At 39.8% G+C, this 21,417-nt stretch overlaps 2 protein-coding genes across 5 annotated transcripts; both read left to right on the top strand.

The window, feature by feature from the left end:
* Nucleotides 1–571: 571 nt before the first annotated feature.
* Nucleotides 572–5,043, top strand: GAR1 (GAR1 ribonucleoprotein). Of its 2 annotated transcripts, none has more exons than XM_004935955.5 (7): nucleotides 572–604; nucleotides 1,171–1,382; nucleotides 1,463–1,617; nucleotides 2,446–2,505; nucleotides 2,906–3,041; nucleotides 3,815–3,937; nucleotides 4,295–5,043. In XM_004935955.5, exons 2-7 carry the CDS (start codon nucleotides 1,184–1,186, stop codon nucleotides 4,306–4,308), a joined length of 687 nt encoding a protein of 228 aa, XP_004936012.2. In that variant the 5' UTR covers nucleotides 572–604; nucleotides 1,171–1,183; the 3' UTR covers nucleotides 4,309–5,043. The 2 variants fall into 2 exon arrangements, with proteins under 2 accessions (XP_004936012.2, XP_046796546.1); XM_046940590.1 differs by having other exon boundaries at nucleotides 572–839.
* Nucleotides 572–21,143, top strand: RRH (retinal pigment epithelium-derived rhodopsin homolog). Of its 3 annotated transcripts, none has more exons than XM_046940353.1 (13): nucleotides 572–604; nucleotides 1,171–1,382; nucleotides 1,463–1,617; nucleotides 2,446–2,505; nucleotides 2,906–3,041; nucleotides 3,815–3,937; nucleotides 4,295–9,258; nucleotides 13,840–14,030; nucleotides 15,687–15,786; nucleotides 16,500–16,653; nucleotides 17,036–17,204; nucleotides 19,835–20,013; nucleotides 20,902–21,143. In XM_046940353.1, the coding sequence occupies exons 7-13, from the start codon at nucleotides 9,153–9,155 to the stop codon at nucleotides 21,005–21,007; spliced, it is 1,005 nt and encodes a 334-aa protein (XP_046796309.1). In that variant the 5' UTR covers nucleotides 572–604; nucleotides 1,171–1,382; nucleotides 1,463–1,617; nucleotides 2,446–2,505; nucleotides 2,906–3,041; nucleotides 3,815–3,937; nucleotides 4,295–9,152; the 3' UTR covers nucleotides 21,008–21,143.
* The last annotated feature ends 274 nt before the right edge of the window (nucleotides 21,144–21,417 follow it).

Below are 21,417 nucleotides of genomic sequence, written 5' to 3'. Positions count from 1 at the left end.
TAATTTTTAACCTTTGGTAAAACACTCTGAAGTGGACTCAGAAACAACTACGGGAGCCTTAGATATCAACGGATGAGTCTGCTCTCTCCACACGGATCCCACCCCATTTAACCTGTTTTACTGTAAATAGAGAACCAAAGGGAAGCCCTTGAAGCCAACGGTTACAAGGGAGTGCTCAGCAGGGTCTCTCGCTCCCCGCCTGCTGCCAACGCAGACCGATGGAGCCGCGGGCCGATCTCCTGGCAGCAGGCACCCCGCTCTGCAGGGAGCTGTTAGGGCAGGTGCGTTCTTAGGTGAGGTACGTGTGTCTGTATGCAGACAGGCAAACGGAACGGAACAACGCCACTATCTCCGTACGAGAGCGTGACCGGCAGAGCCTTGCTCAGAGAACTGTTGGGGCAGCGGCCAATCCCACTGCATCCCTCCCGCGGGCGGTGTCCGGGAGAACCGCGGTCTCGGCCGGCACAACGGAACGGCTCCTGCGAAGGTCCTTTTGCGACAGTGCCGCTGAGCGTTTGTTTATCCTTTACGGCAGGCGGGCGGCTTTCCGGCGCGTTATGATGACGTCATCGGGCGGCGGCGGCGGCGCTCGCATGGAAGCTGGGTACGCACGTGTGAGGGGTTAGGGCTCGTGGCGCGGGTTGGGGCGTGCGTGGACGGTCGTTAGGGCGGTTAGAGCTGTTGGTCTGCCCTCAGGGCTCGGCGCCGCATTCAGAGAGGCCGCCCCGTGGGAAGCTGGTGGCCCGGCGCCTCTCCGCGGGGTTGGGTCTGTGGAGCGTGGTGCTCAACCCTGATACGGCCGGTCCCTCCCGGATAGGCATTGCCGTAGAATCGTTAAGGTTGGAAAAGACCTCTGAGATCATCTAGTCCTACCGTGCCCACTAGCCATGTCCCCCAGTACCACTTCCACACGGTTCTTCAACACCTCCGGGGACGGTGACCACCACCTCCCTGGGCAGCCCATACCAGCGCCCGACTGCTCTGTCGGAGAAGAACCTTTTCCTAATATTGGTGGTGTTTCATGGGGAAACTTGATTATGGCTTGTCTGCATGTTTTCAGCCAGGGCTGAGGTGGGTAACCCTTAAACACGACCATCAGGAGACCTTGATTCAGACATCATGTTAAACAACAGACATGTATTTCTTAACCGATTTTTGTCTACGATGTAGGAGGCAGTAGAGAATGTCCTTTCGTGGAAGAGGAGGTGGTGGCGGAGGACGAGGAGGTGGCGGAAGAGGAGGAGGTGGCTTTAATCGTGGAGGAGGTGGCGGTGACAGAGGCGGCTTTAATCGTGGTGGACGAGGTGGCTTTGGACGGGGAGGTGGACGAGGAGGCTTCAACAGAGGCGGATATGACCAGGGCCCTCCGGAGAGGGTAGTTTGTAAGTTACGTGCAGAGGCTGTATTTACTTAACTTGCAGTGAGTGTTGAAGATCTGCAGCTTGTTTGTTCTTTATTTCAGTACTGGGGGAGTTCATGCATCCGTGTGAAGATGATCTCGTTTGTAAATGTAAAACAGAAGAAAACAAAGTGCCTTATTTCAACGCACCAGTATACTTGGATAATAAGGAACAGATTGGCAAAGTGGATGAAATCTTTGGGCAGCTACGAGACTTTGTATCCTTCCCAAATCTTGTTGGCTTCTTCAATGGGTTTGCTCTGAAATTTGAAAAGAATTTCTTTGTCCTACTTTATATGCTTAAAACAGGTTCAAAACGCCCTTCTGATCTTGAGTGTATTAATTTGCAGACTTACTTTTTGTACCAGAATTACTTGAAGTTCAGAAACTTTTTTTCTTCTTAGAATAACATACCAAGACACGTAAAGGGAGCTCAAGTGTAATTTGCAGTTCCTCACCTCCCCATTAAATCTTGAATACTATTGAACGGTCAGCCAGCAGCTTAGAAACAACCATCCTTGCACATTTGAGAGCCACGGGATCCATAGTAGTTTGTCTGTGGAGAAGGCATCCACCATATCGCCGTAGGATGAAACAAAGCTTGTGGTTGGGTTGAGCAGCCCCTGCTGGCTCATCTCTTTCCACAGCCAAGCAGCTGTACAAGCCAGGACAGTCATAGCAAAGTCACTGCAGCATCCATGTTGTTCTGGATAAGTCTGGGAGACAGTCACTTGTCAAACAAGTTTGTTTCTTTATGTTTACATTGTTATGTATTCTTTTCTGCTGGTATGTTCTTTATGCCTTAATACGTGGGAAGAAAAAAGTAATGTTTCTACAAAATGCTGTCTTTGTAACTGTGAGGAAAATTAGAAACAGTTACTCCTGATCATTAAGTTGTAATTTTTCATTTGTAGTGATGATGTTTAGCTTCATTTAAAAAATATGAATTTAGAAAAGGTCTAAAGCATCTAAATTCGTCCGTGTGATAATCAAAAGTGCAACTTCTAACATTTTATTCCTGGTGTGTTCCTTAAAGAAGCTAACAGTATTTTTCAGTGAAGCTGTCTGAGAACATGAGAGCCTCTTCATTCAAAAAAATGCAAAAGGTTAGCTGGTCTCAATAACAGAATTCTGTTGTGTGTCATCAGTTAGATATGTAATCAAATAGATAATAAAAGCTTTATTAAGAGATTATATTGACTTTTAAGCTAGCTGTCCTTTGAAAATGTGTTTGTTTACTCATCCTTTTCACTGTTACATCTGCCATACCCTTCCCACTCCTAAAGAACAAAAAAAGGAAGTAAGGTGTAATGAATGAAACTTAACAAATACGTATATCATCTTTATTTTAATAACTTCATAACACTGATTTATTTTGCATATGATTTGTTTACTTGGCTTTTTGTAAAAGGCAATTCGACATAATGAGTTAAGTCCAAATTGTGACTGTTTGTTAAGGATTTAACCTGGGTTTTTTCAAAGCCTAATGGAACTGTCTTCCCGCAGTTTTACATTGATCCAGCAAAACTGCTCCCCCTTCAGAGATTTTTACCAAGGCCTCCTGGAGAAAAAGGTGCTCCTCGAGGAGGTGGTAGAGGAGGACGTGGCGGAGGACGTGGAGGAGGAAGAGGTGGTGGTAGAGGTAAGATCCCAAGAACGAAAGCTGCAGAAAGGTTATTTCATTTGTTTGCCTTGGGTGAAGTTACCATTATGTACTTAAATAAACACTTCTATTGCAAAGAAAAATGATAGGCACTTTACAGTTTGATAACTCAGTGGAAGAGATAGTGACATCTTTCCAAGGCAAGAGTTTCTGTAATGCAGAAAAGGGAGTACACTGATCTATAACCAAGACAGAAGGCGTAACTATTAACCAACTTGTGGTAAAAGGTAATGGATAATACCCATTCAAAACAGTGAAAGCTGTGTTTTTACTGTGCTCTAAAATCTAGTTTGGACAAAATACTTGAAATGCAATGCAATGTTTTAGAGAAGGAGTAAATGATCTGGTAGATCTCACCCTTTAGTTTTTAACCACGGTCTATGATGTACTCAGTTAAAGTTGAGTTCTCGCCACTGCCACCTTGTGTGCAAGGAGGCACAAGTATTTCAAAGTTTTTGTTCTATTGTTTTGAAGACTTCATATGTAATAATTGTAGTTAACTTTTTTCATGACAGCTAAAAATTATCTTGGAGCTTTATTAGTGCATTAGTGTTTTAGACATTGGATAGTGAATATTCAGCAACACCTAAAATGCTGCAGATGGTCCTCAGAAGAGAAAAGGTACTTAGGGTGAAGCAGTTGGCCATTTCTGATTTGGTTTGGTTTTCCTTTCAGAAACTGTCAGTGAAAGTTGTTGTTACGTATAACAAAATTTACATGCTCCATAAAGTATAACTTCTTTCCTACTTCAGGAGGATTCGGAGGAGGAAGAGGTGGGGGAAGAGGAGGAGGAGGAGGATTCAGAGGAGGTGGAGGAAGAGGCGGGGGAGGAGGAGGATTCAGAGGAGGAAGAGGAGGTGGAGGAGGTTTTAGAGGTGAGTATGCAGATATTATATTTCCATAATAAGAATGGCTCGGTTTCTAAACTTTTAAGTATTAAACAGAATGCTGTATTTTCTTTTTCTCTCATGTGGGTGTTCATAATTTTATGTAAAAACTTGATGTTTCCCAATAACTTCTTTAAACCAAAGTTCAGCATTCTCTGTTTTTTGATGCTTTGTAAAGACGGTGATAGTTTCTATATGATAAGGAACAATAACAGATAACAATAATAAATTACTTTATCAATTCATGCAGTATTGTATGTATAATTTATTTACTTTAACAGCATCTAAGATAATTTGAATTGTCTATGATAATAAATAAAGTGTCTTTCTTCCCTCTTAAAATAGGGAGCGGACATTAAAAATGGAGCAATGAGAATCTTCCTGCTGACTTACCGTGTTATCTGCAGTAGTGAAGAGCAAGAAAAAAAAACTATGAAAGACCACGAAAAAGTTGTTTGTAAAGAACTGGAAGCTATGAAATGACAGTTAATGACTGTTTGTCAATGCATGAACAGAGTACGTAGCCCTTGGCGAAGAACGGAGGAATGCTCAGAACATACTTGAACTTTTTTAACTAAGACAAGGTTCAATGTTATTCTTAAATTGTTTGTTTCTGGCAAATGACTTTGTCAGTGCTTGACTTCATGTTGGAGTCTGGAGTAAACCATCAACTGAAACTTTTCTTTATGAGAAACCCCTTTGGGTTCACTGCATGCACATTTGTCAGTATGAACTTGTAACCTCTGTGTGACTTGGATAAGATCCCTTGTTCTCATTGTTTTACATGGAGACTTTTGGGTCACCCTAAAAATGACGTGCAGTTTAAATAACCTTTATGGACCATTTTTTACAAACTAAACTTCAGATTTTTTTTGTCATTAGAACTTTTTTTAATGCAAAATAATAAATATGAGGAAAGGAAGATAGCAAAGAATATTTTGTAGATTCGTCTCTCTGAATCTTAATGAAAGCCAAAGGCATTAAGACACATTCTTAGAAGATACTATCTGATGAGTAATACAGAGTTAATTCTATTCCAAGGTCACCTCATTGTATCTAATTTCACTGGTAATAAAATTGCTAAGAGTTTTTAACTGCTCCCCTCTTCCTCTTAGCCAGTTTCTCTTGAGGTTTTGATATCCTGGCACATCACTTCTGTTGTGCTCTGAGCTTGCAGAGTGCTAAAATGAAATAACCCATTGTTGCAGAAATGCAAAGTCATGGCCTGAAGCAGTGATTGAGCACCTGGTGGGAAGGCAGGGCCAACCCAGGGGAGCTCAGGTGCATGCAGGAGGGCCAGCAGGGGTGGAGCCAGAATCCATCCCTTCCCAGACCTCATTTAAGGATTGGCAGTGGAGGTGTAGGTATCTTGCTGGAGATGCCCGCCTACCTGAGGCCTTCCAAGGGTAAGTGGCTTTTTTTCCTTAGTTTCTTTGTCCGTAGCTACTGCATTTGGGCTTGTTCTCATTTGCTGTAGCCAACAACTTTGCCACCCTGCTATTATCGTTGTACTTTCTATCACATCATAGCATTACACCCATCATGGGACTCCTCTGCATGTGGTCTTTTTAGTTTAGTGTTGCTTTAAAAGTATGTGGAAAATTCTGCATGAATACATTCCCAGTCTCTTAAATCACATTTATTATGAGGAGTGTTGAAAAGCTAGTAAGTGTCCCTTAAAGCACGGAGAAGCACCTTGTCATCTATGTTTAACTTTGGAAATTGAGTAAGAATAGGAAAGAATCTGGTTCTTAGGATTTCATCAGGAGCGAGGAGTCCATTGGCAGATCTCATACCAAGCATTTTTGAAAAGAGATCTGTAGATTAATTGACATGAAAACATTCTGAGCATCGTGTTTGACGTGCGTAGAAGTACATTTCAGAACTGATCGTGTACTTTTTAATTAATGAACATTAGTACTGGATTCATTAGCCTTGTGCTTACCAAAAGAAACAGGTTATTTGTCAGTGCTAGAATTGGACAACTATTAGTTACCAGCAAACCCAACTCTTAGGTCTGAATTATTTCTGAAACAAAGCTTGAAACAAGCTAGCAAGAAAGCTTCAAGAACTCAGTTGCCTAGTCTGAACACCTGCTCTATATAGGATAACAGTTAAATATGTTTAAAAGAAACATTCAATTTTCTATTAGATATGCTTTTTTGAGAAGAAACCAAGTCTATTCGACCACAACACCATCAGGAAGTATGGAATACCAATTATTTTGTTGGTATTACTACCCACTTTAATTAGGTCAATTAATTACAGACCTTTAAAAGCATTTAATCTTTTGTTAGTATGTGCTACTAGGTCTATGGAGCTCTGACTTCAGGTACTGTAGAATTGTAGGTATTGTAAGCCATCTCTGTCATACCACATTGCAACTGTACGATACCAGTGCTTCAAAGCTGGAACTGTCATGTTTGTAAATGCATTCTCTGCAGTAGTTACATTCTTCACCAATGCTTCCGTTCCCAGTTGTGGATAGCTGACTTAAATCTTTCCTTATTCTTCTGGATTTGGAAGACTGGAATAATGCAGTCCTCACACTTACACCCAAATCTGTGCTCTGTGCTGCTGTTCTTGCTGCATGCTTTATAGATGTGCTTTCTCCTAGGGTATCAAAAGGCTATCTTGACGTCACCTTTCAATTGCACTGATGTGGCAAATGACAAAATACCGTCTTGCAGCCTAGAACGGGAAGTGAATAATTTGAATCTTACAGCAGGTGGAGTTGTGTGTCATTCTCAAGTCTGAAGCCACTGCAAGGCAAAAGCCTTGCCCTTTTATACCAGTGCAGTTACTTTCAGTTTGGCAAAGCCATATCTTGGCAATAAATGGTATCTTGAGAAAATCAAGGTTAGCATGTGAAACGGGGCAAGTAAGGATTTGGAGGCCCCTTATCAGGGCATCTTGTCAGTCACCTGAATGTCTCTTTACAGAATCAAACTTTTTTAAATAACAGTTTAAATCTAGAGACTGTGTGTGTGAGAAATTAATGAGTTATTAATTTCTCTGCCTTTGGTTTTGAACCATTTGAACGGTTTGTGGAGTTAAGATTAAAGGGAAGTACTGCCCCATGCAGCCCTCTAGTGTTGATTGATGCACTTCAATCGATTCAAGTCAAAAGGAAAAGCTTCATAATTCAAGGTCATTTACTATATCTTAATAGTGAATTCATTGCTTTATATTTCGGCTTTGTTTTATACACTGTAGTGTTCTAGGGGTGGGGGGGGAGAGAAACGGTACTTCTTTTAGAGATGTGCCTAGATTACCCAGGTTGTAGGAGCTGGGGGTGTTCAGCTTGCAGAAGAAAAGGCTCTGGGGAGGCCTCATTGTGGCCTTCCTGAACTTGAAGGGAGCTTAAAAGCAGGAGGGGGAGCAACTTTTTCATGGTCTGATAGTGATAGGACAAGGGGGAATGACTTTAAACTAAAAGAGGGGAGATTTAGGTTAGATGTTAGGAAGAAATTTTGTATTCAGAGGGAGGTGAGGTGCTGGCACTGCTGCCCAGAGAAGCTGTGGGTGCCCCATCCCTGGAGGCATTCAGGAGCAGATTGGAAGTGACTCTGGGCAGCCTGAGCTGGTGGGGGGGGCAACCTTAACCAAGGTAGTAAGCATTGCAAGCTCTGACTTCTGTGGAAGCTGCATGATTGGAGATGCTTTTGAAAATATTGCCAAAGGTGCAGGGGAGGGAAGTGAAGATACCAAATTATCATTATGCTTTTATCTTTCAAGATGGAATGATTAAATACTGGAGAAGTAGATTCATCAATGAACAGATCATTTTCCCTTTCAAATCCCTCCCACCCTGTTACTGCCTAATCCTTTTCTGACAGGGAAAATACCTCATTAATACAAGTGCCCTGCAAGCTAAGAGTGAGTGTAGTTATATGCTATTAAAATGTTTGCTGGTAGTGTTGTGACACATGATCTGTAGCAATGATGACTAATTGTCACGACTGCATAAGTTTCATACCAAAATTTGCTCACCTATAGCTTGAAATGGATGAAAAGTAGAGGATGTCTATTTTAAAAAGCTGAGGTTGCATGGGGAAAGCTCTGTGAGTGTTTCATGGGTTAGAGAAGAGGGTAGCTCTTCAGGTAGATGATCTTCCTATGAATGGCTTTGTTCCTCAGTGCTGCCTGGGGCAGTACGTTCTTCCTGCTGCTCGCACACATGGTCTGAGCTGCCTCTGAACTGCATACAACTGAAGAGTTTTTATATCACTTTTATACATAGTATGGGTACAAATTGTTTGAAGGGGAACCAATGGTAAAAGGCCTTTGATTGCTTGGATTGATGCTGCATGTAAACACTTTGGGGAAGGGTTTGTTGCAGCTCATATTTACACAGGATTTTGTAAAAGGCCTTTGTGATCTCCCTCTAGTGTGCTGCTACCTCATAATTGAAGAAACAAAAGCTGTGTCACCTTTGGAAAATGCCCAGTGATTTTCTGCTCAAGGAAATTTGCCCAAGCCTACCTGTGTGAGTCGGAGAAGGAGAGTGTTCAGACTTAATGGCACGTTCAACACCCATTTTATGCAGACCAGGCCATTCTAGAAATGTGACAATTGAGTTTTCCAAATGTGAAGCTTCACTTCAGAAAATATTAGATGAGGTTCTTGTGTCTGCCATTGGTTTGAGTGTTTCAACGAAACTGAGAATCTTGAGGAGGAGACGGAGGTATTTAGGGGTTCGAAGGGGTGGATACAGTCAAGGTATTTTAATGAAACTGACATTTGTGTTTGTGCTGTGGTTGTGTTCTCTGCGATGGTTGGAAGTAATTCCAAACCAGGCTGAAGGCCAACTAACCGGAGTCAACTTTGTCCTGAGGTTTCTCAAGCGTAGCACAAGAGATTTGAAGTAAAAAAGTTTGGGGGCATGTGACCGTTAATCTCTTTAGCAGTAAGAATAAAGTTTAAGCATCCTGTTGGAAATGTACTCGGTTCTGTGTTGCTCTTTGTTTCAATTAACAAGCTTTTCTCCCGCATAGTCCGGGGGTATAAACTTCTTTGCGCTCTGTCCAATTAGGTCATGCTTGGAAGCTGTCAGCGCTGATGGTGAGGCAACCGTCCCCTGCCTCTTTTTCAGTTGTTCAGTCTGTTGGATAATGAAAGAATTTGCCTGACGGGGTTTGGTAGTGTTTTGTCCTCTAGATGAATTACTGCAAGATATAGGCGACAGTCTCGTGCGTCCAAAATGCATTGGAATGATTCAGCCAACTCCTCCGAAAGTGATGCTGAAGCTCATTCTGTCTTTACACAGACTGAGCACAACATAGTCGCAGCTTACTTAATAACAGCAGGTATGGGCATCGACCAATTGTTGCATTACTTTTTAAAACAGAACTGTAGATTTGAATGCTTACTTTGTACAGTAACAGCAATGTGTTTTATTCTGACTTAAAAGTGACCAATGGCTTTTCTCCATAGTTTACCGAGAAGTCAACAATCAGACTGAAGCATGCAGAAATCTACACGTTCTCTGCTCTATATTTGAAGGCAGCATTATGTGTTAAAAAATACGTTTTGTTGATATGTAATTATAGAAGAGAGTAAGAATTAATTTCCGCCAGCTTGCAAAAGAGATAAAAATAGGGCATAGCTGTCACATCTTGCATTTTTCTGTGATGTGTTTGAAGCTATCTTGAGATTTCTCTTGGGCCACATGTTCATAGTAATATACGTGTAGTCTGAGCATGTGAGCGGGTGTCTGATAGGGGGATGTAAGGGGAAGGGTTGGAATGTGACCGAGGGGGAGGGAGCTGCTCATTTATCAGAGAAGAGCGGACTCCACTCGCAGATGTATTTTTCACTGATGACACATGTTAGAAAAAGTATGCTGCGAGGCTTGACATCATGTGTCTTCTGTGACTGCGATGGCCTTTTGCTTAACTTGAATGATTATGGGTTTTGTTGTTTTTTATTTGATTTTATTTTTGAAATTTCTCCTTATTATAACTACAAGTATTGCAGAAATGTTTTTCTGAAGCACTGACTGCTGCAGCAATGAAATAACATCTTGGCTAAATACTGAAACCTACTGTGTTTAGAAACATGCCTTCTATATTTTTGGTGTGGAAAATAAGATCAATTTATAAATACATTATTCCTAGACTGTGCCATACATTTTCTATGTTATAATTAGCTTTTCAAATACTTTAAAATGTTTACTTAGAGATACGAAATAGTTGTTTTATTTAGCATATGTGTTTGAAGTGGGAAGTATCAAATCACTGATATAGAGGATATTTTGCATCAATGTGAATGCAAAGGCGATAGTTAATTTCAGATTTTTACAGAAATGGTTAGAGTAGCCACACAGATATGCGGACCTGTTGAGCAGCTGTAGGGCCGGACGATGGTGAAATACTGGAAGACCAAATAAACTCTGCAGTACCGCCACATCGTTTGCAGGTAAACTGCATCTACTAGGTGCTGCAGATATGCATGGTGCTTTGTTATATTTTAATTGATGGTTTACGCTGTATGTAACCAGTTGGTATTTTCAGATATTCTGAGCACCTGATGTTAAGGATCAAAGCTGTCGTGTATTATCCAGAATCAACTCAGCTTCTTCCCAGAATGGGAGAATCAAGTATATCTGTCAGCTGCATGTTGGACTTTCTTCATTAGTAAAGTTTTTGACAGTAAGGTCTATAGCATGGTTCAAACTATGGTTGTTTACTGCAGCAAGTCTCACATCTAGAAAATTTAGTTTATGTTAATAAGCAGACATCTAGGAAATGCAATGAAAGCCAGATACACTGTTCAATCCTTCTAAAAAGGTGCTTTTTCTGAATCAGATGAGTTTGTCCTAGCTGATAATATGAGGTTACTGAAGTCTTTGGCCCAGTCTGCACTCTCTGCCCTCTAAGAAATGGGCTCTGGTTAACTGCTTCCTGGAGAAACCTCGCTTTTCTGTTTGACTTATTCTCAGGAAGAGAGAATTTATACTTGTTTATTGAGTCTATATATATTTTCCTTCTTTGTTCACAACTTAATCCATATTTTTTTCTTGCTTGTTAGTCCCCAGAACTTTTTTTTTGTCTCCTTTATTAATTTGTTCTAACACTTCTGAAATCTTTGATCAGTTTAGGCTTGGCATTTTCAGTGCTTTCTTCCTTCTTTTTTTTTTTTTTCTTTTTTATTGTTAAGTTTGGGCACTAAATGTGTGTCTAGCAGGATCCTTCCTTCACTCTGAAGGTAGGAGTTTACTGTTCTGTTGTATTTCTGATTTCATTCTAGGTAGCTGTAAAATCATAGCATCACAGAATCACCAAGGTTGGAAAAGAGCTCCAAGATCATCCAGTCCAACCATCCACCTACCACCAATACTGCTCCTACTAAACCACATCCCTCAATACAACATCTAAATGTTTCTTGAACACCTCCAGGGACTGTGACTCCATCACCTCATTCCAGCTGTCTCAGAGGATAATTTTTTTCTTATGTCCAACTTGAAATTTTTTAAAGTATATCTCGTAAGAAGCCTATACAGTTTTAGAAACTTGTGACTGGCATTCTTCCTCTCTCAGTGTACTACCTACCAATGGGGCTGAGTAGACTGGCATGGAGCATGCTTCTTGTTGCTCACCTCACGTCTGATCCCCAGCTTCCTGCTTTTGTTTATTTTAGGAGCTCATGGCATCACAGTGCTGCTCCTAAAATGTGTGAAATATCATAGATGAGTGGCTGTACACTTCCAACATCATATTTAATGTTATTCTTATGTACTATGTCCTACCTGAGAAAAGACATGCTTGGTGTTTTTAAAAAGAAAATAGAAAAGAGAAATAACTGAGAGTTAATGAGGTCTTTTCTGCAGACCTTTATTCACTCCTGAGGGCAAAAGTTGGATTTTACTGTGCTTGATTGCTTGCTGCTCAGTTTCCATTGAGCCTAATTGTCTGTACTTGTTTGTGTCTGCTGGGCTCTGTGGCCATGGTAATAAGGATGTGAAGTTAATATTTTTTGTAGAGCCAGATGCTATTATTTCAGACTTTCTTGCCCTGTATTCAGCACGACACCTATTCACTAAAGCTCTTCACAGAATTATTCCTACAGGACTGTAATGATGCAAAGTACAGTGTTCTGGTGAAGTGTTTTAACAGAAAAATACTGAAGATTTCCAAGGGGCATTTCATGGATATTGCATTGTTTGACTTTTACCAAGATAACATTCCACTATGTGCTTGTAATCTAAGGTGCCCAAGTTATACAGATGTCTGTAAGTTTTGCATTTGGTTCAGTGGTATTGTAACAGCTGTATGAGACAAGGGAATTCATGAGCAGGTTACCAATTCCTGTTGCTACTTACAGGGTTGGCTTATCCCTTTAATTTTATTTTTAATTTTTAATGGCTGTGTTTTCTTGAACATGTTGCAATTCTCCATTTTGCTGATAAAGGGCTGTGAGCCTTTCTCAGGTGAGGTGCAAACTGGTATTGTACCTTTATTAGCTCTTATAACTGTAATTGATAGTGGGGTCGTAGAAATCTAGATGATGATAGTTTGCTCTGAGTATTTCTGAGTCTGAAGAGAATAAAATCAGAATAATAATAATGATAAACTATTTTGTGGGATTGCTGTGTAAATTCATTCTAAGAGCTACGCAGTAGGGTTTGGCTCATAGGAAGAGCAAGAGAAATGAAAGATGTAGAGGTTTTAATATAGGTACCAGGGCTGGACAAAGCTTGCTGATGCAGAGGGTCTTAAGGAGCAGAGTTCTGCACCCCTTGGAGAGCATTGAGAGGCCCCAAGAAAATTCTAGAGTCATTGGACATGAAGTCAGAAGAGTGTGCATGCTGGCTTTAGTTTTAAGTCTATTTTTTAATCTATTACAACTCTGTCTACTCACCATTTCTTGTGTTGCCTCATAGACTTCAGGCAGAATCTGAAAATCTTTGGTGCCACCTCTGTTGTATATTTCTGAAGAATTTAAATGTAAAAGCACTTGTCACACTGGGGATTTGGGGATGCCTGTGTTTAAGTTCCTGGGGCACAGGGAGATTGGGCTCTGGATTCCAATTTCTGCAAAGAAAGCAGACAAAAATCCTGTGCCAGAAGGAAAGAAACAGGGTAGAAGACATGCCCTCCCCAAAAGGTCCACAATTACTCAGATTTGTGAGGTAGGAGCAAAATCAGTACATAGCTGGACTTCTTCCTCGGTTATGATACTGACTGGAGCTTGTCAGACGAAGAAAACAGCTTTGGTGCAGGCCCAGCACGCCACCATGGTGAGCTGCAAGGATCATCCAGGCTGCTGCTTCTCAAGGCTTAGAAAATAAATGGTTTGCAGCAATGTGAGCCAACAACGATGCTTGCAAAGAATTCAGGCTTCATGAATAAAGAAGAGATTTGCGTCTGGCTGGCGTGGATGCAGCAAAGACAAAGCCTAGTGATTCATTTTCTATATTCTTTTGCCTGGGAACATTACTTTTATTTCAATATACAGTGGAAACTTAGGTGGTGGTAGAGATCTTCTGCTACATCAAGTGAATCATCGTAAAAGCCTCACTTTTTTTCCAGTCATCAGCCTGCATTCTTTTTGGCCATGGAAAACAGTGCTGTACTCTGTGACTGAAGTGTCTAAATAGCAATCCTCTATGCTTTTGGATGTCTGTTCTGCCTATTGCCACTGTACAGGAAATCCCAGGTTTGACAAAACACCCCACTTTTGGCCCTTACTGAATCCAAGTAAGATGAATCTAATCACAAAAGCTATTTTTTCACTTTTTCAGGTGTTTATGGTTTGCAAAATCCTGCTTGACTGAAAATAATTCTTGTTTAGGACTTAAATATTGCAGTAGACTGCATTTTCTTTTGCATGTGTGCTACTATCTCACCTACAACTTCTTGTAAACTTTTTCTTTTCTGTTTCCACAGGAGTGATAAGCATTTTCAGCAATATTGTTGTGTTAGGCATCTTTGTGAAGTACAAAGAGCTTCGGACAGCAACCAATGCAATTATTATCAACCTGGCTTTCACTGACATTGGTGTTAGTGGCATTGGCTACCCCATGTCTGCTGCTTCAGACCTGCATGGAAGCTGGAAGTTTGGATATACTGGATGCCAGGTATTGCAGTTTAGGCAGGGAGAAGGTTTTGAGCACTTAAATGCAAGATGAGCAATAAGTAGTAACTAATAATTGATACTGGTTCTCCTAAGAGAAAAGATGGAAATGTAAAATTTGACTACAGACTTGGAGCTGATGTTCTGTAAAGGCCTCAATTTCTGCATGTAGATTTTGTTTTGAATCCTTTCCAAACTTTAAATCATAAGTTAGAATTCACTGAAATGTGACCTTAGATTTATCAACCAGAAATTTTATATTAGCTTTAAGAAGCAAAACCTCAGGAAAGAAAATCTCCAAATGAAGAAAATTACAGCAGTAGCACATGCTCATTTGATGACTCATTTGGTGGTAAACAAGCTTTGGATATGACTGCTGTTTTGATGATGAGCTTGACAAAACCTTAATGAGTTTTGCTTAACGAATACATCTTCCTTGAGATGGAACAATGAATATCCAAAGGGAAGGTCTGTGAGACTATTAAAGGGCACTATCAAAAATTTAGGCTTAGTTTTAATAGCTGCCTATTTTTAAAATTTAAGAGTGACTGTCAAATTATACTTCTGTAGCACAAACAGGGTGCCCTTTACCCGCTATTTTCTATGATTTTAAGTCTACATTTGAACAGTTCACTAGGCTTAGTGCTCAGGAAAATGAACAGTAATGTGAAAGTGTGTGCCAGAAAAGTGACTCAAGAAAAATGTAAGCAACACTATATATTTTGGGCCTGCATATCATGGGTATTTATAATCTGGCATCACTTGCCTGTGTGCACAATTATTTCAAACTCAAAGTTCTTGTCATTCTTTGACAGGATGCCTCATTTTGGATATCTTTGGATCTAGATTGACTTACTGCAGGTTGAATTTGATGTGAAATCTCACTACCAGTGGTTTGGGGGTTCCTGAGATCATTTCAAACATGACTTATGTCAACCCAAACCAAATAAATTCTGTCAACTGAGACAGCTGAGTGTCATGTGGCTCTGTTGTAGCTGTGGGTGGCATGTGGTCTGGCATGGGGCTCTGAATTTTGGGGGTGCCAGTGATAGCACAACCCTCCTAGTCATTCTTCCCAGTCAGGCTGCCCATGGGATGACAGTGCAGGTGATTTTGGAGTGTGCTGGGTCTGCAGCATGTGTACAAGTACTATCACCATGCATTGTCAGACCCGACACCAAGTAAAAATGGGGACCAATGGGGAAAATCGATGTAACATATCAATGGAAAAAATACACAGCAGAGAGAAGAGTGGAGATTCAGAACCTCAGATTTGCTAAAGCCTTACATGATTCTAATCTTTTAATGATGAATCAAATGTTCTTTGGGACTCTTCAACTTATATTGAAAGTATGAAATGAAAAACCCCTCCCAGTCTTTGCCTCTGAATCTCAAATTTACCTGTTGACATGTGTTGTATCAGACTGTCTTTCTTGGGAATTCTGGTGTGCAAATTGGCAGATTGCTTTTGAAATGTTTATTTTGAATGAACCACCACCAAATTGCCTGCACTGAACTAGTTCATGCAGCACCTTGCTTGCAGAAGAAAACACTGATAATAGGGTATCATAGTGCCTTAAAGTTAAATTAAGCAAACTTTTCCTTGTGCATTTGAAAGATTTTTCATAAAGACCATGTTTTCTATTTCTTTTAATTTCAGATCTATGCTGCCTTAAATATATTTTTTGGGATGGCAAGTATTGGTTTGCTCACTGTTGTTGCAGTTGACCGTTACCTGACAATCTGCAGGCCTGACATAGGTACTGTCTGCTTAGTGAAACACACTTAGCAGTTAGGCTTCTATGGACTAGGTGTCCAATTGTTTTGTTTTGTGAATGACTCCACAGTTAAAGAGCTGGGTGTAGTTAAAACATAGATTATGATACCACAGTACATGATGATCAATATGGTTCACAAGCAGTGCTATCCATGCAAACATGAGAATTTCAGAGGCAGGCTGTTACTTGGTTTATAAGTTGTATTTTCCTGTCAGTTTCCAGTCATTAGAGGGCCACATCCATATACTGAAGCACACAAAAACCTCAGCTGTGAGAGGTTTTGACTTCTGTCAAGTCTACGTTTGCTTCTAGCACTGAGTCAGCACTGTACTGAATATTTTTCACTCTTCTTTATTACAGCTGTATTCCTCTTTGTTGACAACAGTCAATTCCTCTTTGTTCTTTCTTTCTGTGTTGCATAGTAGGCCTTTTGGCATGGCATTAGGGTCAGGTCTTGTCTGTACGCTGTGGGTTGGAGTGGATCATGGAATTAAGTGGCTTTTAAGTCTGGAATGCTTAGATGTATTTCAGTGATAGGAAGCATGAATGCTGCAATGTTTGGGACTTTAGTTCTCTGAGAGGATCGTTATCGTTAACACCACACAGGTTTGCTCTCACCTACTTGTGGTTCAAATTCAACACTGGGAAGAAGACAAAGATGACAACAATATGTGAATACATGTGTTTTGTCACAGGAAGAAGAATGACTACCCGTAACTATGCCGCTCTAATCCTGGCTGCGTGGATCAACGCAGTCTTTTGGGCGTCCATGCCTACTGTAGGCTGGGCTGGCTATGCTCCAGATCCGACTGGAGCAACTTGCACAGTCAATTGGAGGAAAAATGATGTGTAAGATTTCACCTCACTTTTTCTTTTAATTTTGTTCTCTCGTTGAAGGTTTAGTCTGTTTAATTTACCACTGTATGTCAATAAATTCTTGGTGAAGTATGAAGCCTAATTTATGAATATAATTAATGAAAAAAAAAAAGGAAATAATGTGTAGAGCAAGTCTAGAAAAAAAAGTTGAAAATGAGCAATCCTTGAAAACTGTTCATAAAAAAAAAAAAAAAACCTGCCACTGTTAATAAAAAGTAAAGACTAAAGATTTTTTTTCTAATGCTCTAAAATTTTATTTCAAATTTCATAGTCAAATCACAATATCAAATTCTTCAGTAACTTCTCATGGATGGATATTTGTAAGTTACTGTATTTTGTTTTTCTGTCTTATCAGGTCCTTTGTTTCCTACACAATGAGTGTAATTGCTGTTAATTTTGTTGTACCCTTAACAGTCATGTTTTACTGTTATTACAATGTTTCCCGGACAATGAAACAATACACCAGCAGTAACTGCCTGGAGAGCATCAACATGGATTGGTCTGACCAAGTAGATGTAACAAAGGTATGGTAAATGAGGGTATGTTTCATTTTAAGCATGTTCGTTTATGTCAGTTTTGGGAACAGAGGAACAATGCAGCCTTTTAAGCATTTCGATGTCCTGCATTCCCCATTTTTCCTTCCCTCTTACTAAATATTAAATGAAATTTAGCCTTAGTGAAACCACTGGGCTTGACTAACATCACTACATTCTTTATGCTTTCCAGATGAACAGCTGTTTTGAAGTCTGGATACCACATGAATTTTCCTTGTCTCTGCCCTCTGTCATTGTACAGAAACCTAGCTCATCAATGGCCTAGGAGGATTGTCTAAGATACTTCTACTCTTTGTGTTCGCAGAGTCCCTAGGTGCTCTGCCAGGGTCACGGGTGTAACTGGTCAGAAATGGATTGGTTAGCTCTGCTTTGCTCTCATGGCCTGTAAATGGAAGTGCATTTCCAAGCTTCCAAAATGTGTGCTTTTTTTTTTTCCTGTCAATTGAGCTTATCTCTTTCTTAGGTAAACAACAGCGAATGTGAATTATGGCATAGAATGATACATCCTGCTTGAAAAGTTAACATTCTTTTAACATACAAGAGTCCTTGAGAAAGTTTGAAGTGCACTGGCTCTTTGATTTTGGGTGAAGATATGGTTTATGGTTGGGCATGAGAAGAAAACATACAGAAATCAGGAGTAGACTGAAAAGAATGCATATTTGAATTAGTTATCAATGCAAACTTAACATTCCTTGGAAAATGTTCTCGTTGCTAAATTATGGGAAAAAAAACCCCAACCCTAAATTATGAATGTTTTACATTTCTGAATAACTCAGAATGCTTTAAACTGAGGTTTCAGTTATAGATTTAGGCTTAAATGTGTTAAGATGTGTTTTTCATGTTTCACAGTTGACTATGAGTTATATTTATTAAAAAAAAAAAAAAATGAAGCCTTGTGGTTAAGCATAATCCTTCTTTAAAAGTGGATTGCTTGATTTTTCACAGTTTGGCATCTTTTAAGCTTTCTGTGCCCTGACAACTTCTAAATAGAACTGTTCTTTTATGTAAGAATCACTGTTCTGAAGTTGTTATCTTATAGACATTGTGTTAGTATTGAAATAGAAATCTCCTGTGGACGGGGTACAGCCTGCTTGTTGGTTGTGCTCTGAAACAGCTCATGCAGATTTGTTGATTATTTCCAGTGAGAGCCAAAATAAGAAACAGAAGGACAGAATATGGGCACAGGTGAACAGTGCTAGGGAACCTTATACTAGAAAAAGAGCATTCAAAGAGTGCTGTAGATTCGCTTAGTTTTGGGGTGATTTGTTTTGCCTTCCTGATTAATTTGAAGCTTCCGTTCTGATTTCTGTTACTGATTCACATCCCCGACAAAGCCAGAAACTTCAGTCCTAGTTGATTCCACTCCTGATCTCCCACTACTCTCAGGCTGTTGCTGTTCGGGCCTGCTGGTGGCTTAATGTGTCCTGGTGTCTGAGTGCCAACGTCCCTGAATGCTATCTGTGAGAGGCAGGCAGGGAAGAAGCTCCGAGCAGTTAACTGTCTTCTGTGTAATGCTTGAATGTAGCTATCATGCTTCACTGAATGAAGACAACACTTCTAGGTTTTTTAAGTATAAGCACAGAGCCTGTGTGTCATGGAACATTTACTTTGTTTATCCAGACGTTAGTTAAACCTTATGAAATATGTTTATCGGGTTGGTTGTTTGGCACAGATATTTTATCTATTTTTTATTATGCAAAATGTTTTCTCCTGGGTGTGAATGAGAAACATCAATTTCTAGAAAAATTTAATCTGCAAGATATTGAGTTTCCTTGTTCTTTCAGTTCATATTTATTGCTTATAATAGCATCCCAAGGTGACCTGTTTTCACTGGATTCCTTCCACTCTCTTCAGAATAGCAAAAATAAATTACATTCTGAGCTCTTTTTCTTGATGTGTATCTCAAGTCTTTTTTTTGACAGGAAGCCTGTTGTTCTGACAGAGCATTTTACCCAGTTTATCATCTTTTCTCTAGCAGGGTAAGAAAGCAGAGTCCAGGTTGTTTACACCTGGACATAGAAGTAGCTAGGAAATGTTTAAAATAAGGTGATTTATACAAAAGTTGGTATTTTCTGTGACATAAATGATGTTGACTACCTGATCATTTTTAAATGTTGCGTTTTATTTTCATATAGCCATCCTTTGCTGGATGTTGGAGATGTGTGGTGATAAAGACAATGATACAGATACTCTACTGTGCATTTTGGGGAAGATTTGCTGATATGCAGTGCATTTTTTTTTTTAGCTCTGAAGTGGTGACCATAATTCACTTGTGAATTCTTCTATGGCCCTTTAAATTTTTGATGATTGAATTTATAATTATGGTTAGTGCTAATCATAAAGGAAAACGGTAAAACAAACAAACAAACAAAAAACAACAACAACAACAAAAAACAGTATGCCAAAATACAGTATGATGCATTATTAAATCCCAAAAATGAGATTTTGCTATAAGATATCAGGAATTATCAGATGCTTTCATTTACATGTCATTATCTAGTTCAGGATAGCTCTTATTATCTCACAGATGCACGTGCTTTTGGAGTTAGGTTGTGAGGTCTTAATCTTCAGTTTATGTGTGTGTTCCCCTTGTTTTACAGATGTCTGTTGTGATGATTGTCATGTTCCTGGTGGCATGGTCTCCCTATTCCATTGTGTGTTTATGGTCTTCCTTTGGAGACCCGAAGAAAATTTCTCCTGCAATGGCCATCATAGCTCCTTTATTTGCAAAATCCTCCACGTTCTATAATCCCTGCATTTACGTCATTGCAAACAAAAAGTAAGTGTTCTTTATTTGGTACTGGTCTACATAAAGATCATCTGTAGAACAGGAGAAACTGATTGGTGAAGAGATCAGAGGGTAAGCTGCTCTGGATTTACCAAAGACAATGTTTTGGACAGCAAAATCTAAAAGAAATTGCTTTGATCAACATCAGAATATATTACATTGATAAAGATTTTTGAAAGCATGTTAGTGAAGACTGTGTAAGTTCATTTTGAGAATCCTTTTGTGGTTTCTCAGGGGGACTTATTGTGGAATTTGACTTCATCAACAGCAGACTAGTTGTTCTAATGACTGTGGTCAAAATGTCTTGTACATCATCTTAGTGAAGTGTAACTTTGGAATTCCTTGCTTGACTTGAGATGTGTCATATTGTGATTGATTAGGAGGGACTTGCACTTTCCATTAAAGTTAAGCCTATTCTTCTGTATTGAGGAAGCATATAAAATGCTCTAACCAAGCCATTGCCTCTGAATGGGAATTGGATTTTGAAAACAGGAATCCTTCCTTGCTTTACTACTAAGCTACAAAGAGGCTGTGATCTCTGTCTGACTTGTCTGGTCTGATCCTGCTGAGTCCATGGAAGTCCATCACTTTTTCATCCCATTCTCCAAACTTTGCTTTTGTTGTAGCTACACCCAGTCTTCAATTACCAAAAGCTGCTGAGACTCTCGTTGTGTGAGAAACACTTGATTGAGTTATTCCTGTGCATGGAAATGTAAAAGATTCAGGTCCTTTTGAATTTCAGATATATAATTTTTTTACTAGGCAAGTTTTACTAATGTTGAAAGCAGTTGTAATACTTAAAAGAGTACACCCAGTTTGTGATTGTATTTGGTTCTCCAGCTAGTGATCTTTCTGCTTCCACTTTCTTGTCCTTTGCAGGTTTCGGAGAGCAATCCTGGCAATGGTGCGATGTCAGACAAGACAAGAAATAACTATAAGCAATGCCTTGCCCATGACTGTTTCTCTGAGTGCATTGACGTCATAAAGCTCATTTTGTTTTTCTGCATAGATTCTGTGGAAAGGAGTTAAATCTGGGTTACGGTTTATTTTTTGGAATAACAATCTGCCTCTTCCAGTCAACTGTTTTCTGGTAATCACTGCAGAATCTTTTAGATTAAAAAGAAAAAAAAAAAAAGAACAACAACAACAAAAGCACTTCAACTTTAGTTCTCAAGAATGAGGCTTATTGGATTGATATTTCTGGCACAAAAAGGCCATTGAAGCGTTCCATGTGACTTGCAGGGTTGAACAAGGTGACATCAGGGCAGGGAAAGACTGAAGTAGGAAGTGCTTAAGTTCAGTATCAGATATAGCACCTTTAATTCCTCTTGCAAATGACTTTCTCTAAACTTCACTTAAAAGTTTCCAGACTTGGATTCTCCCTGTATGTATAAA

The sequence above is a fragment of the Gallus gallus genome, chromosome 4 (assembly GCF_016699485.2).
Source record: "Gallus gallus isolate bGalGal1 chromosome 4, bGalGal1.mat.broiler.GRCg7b, whole genome shotgun sequence".
NCBI lineage: Eukaryota > Metazoa > Chordata > Aves > Galliformes > Phasianidae > Gallus > Gallus gallus.
Note: the sequence above shows the minus strand (reverse complement) of the source record. Positions and strands in the feature narration are given on the sequence as shown.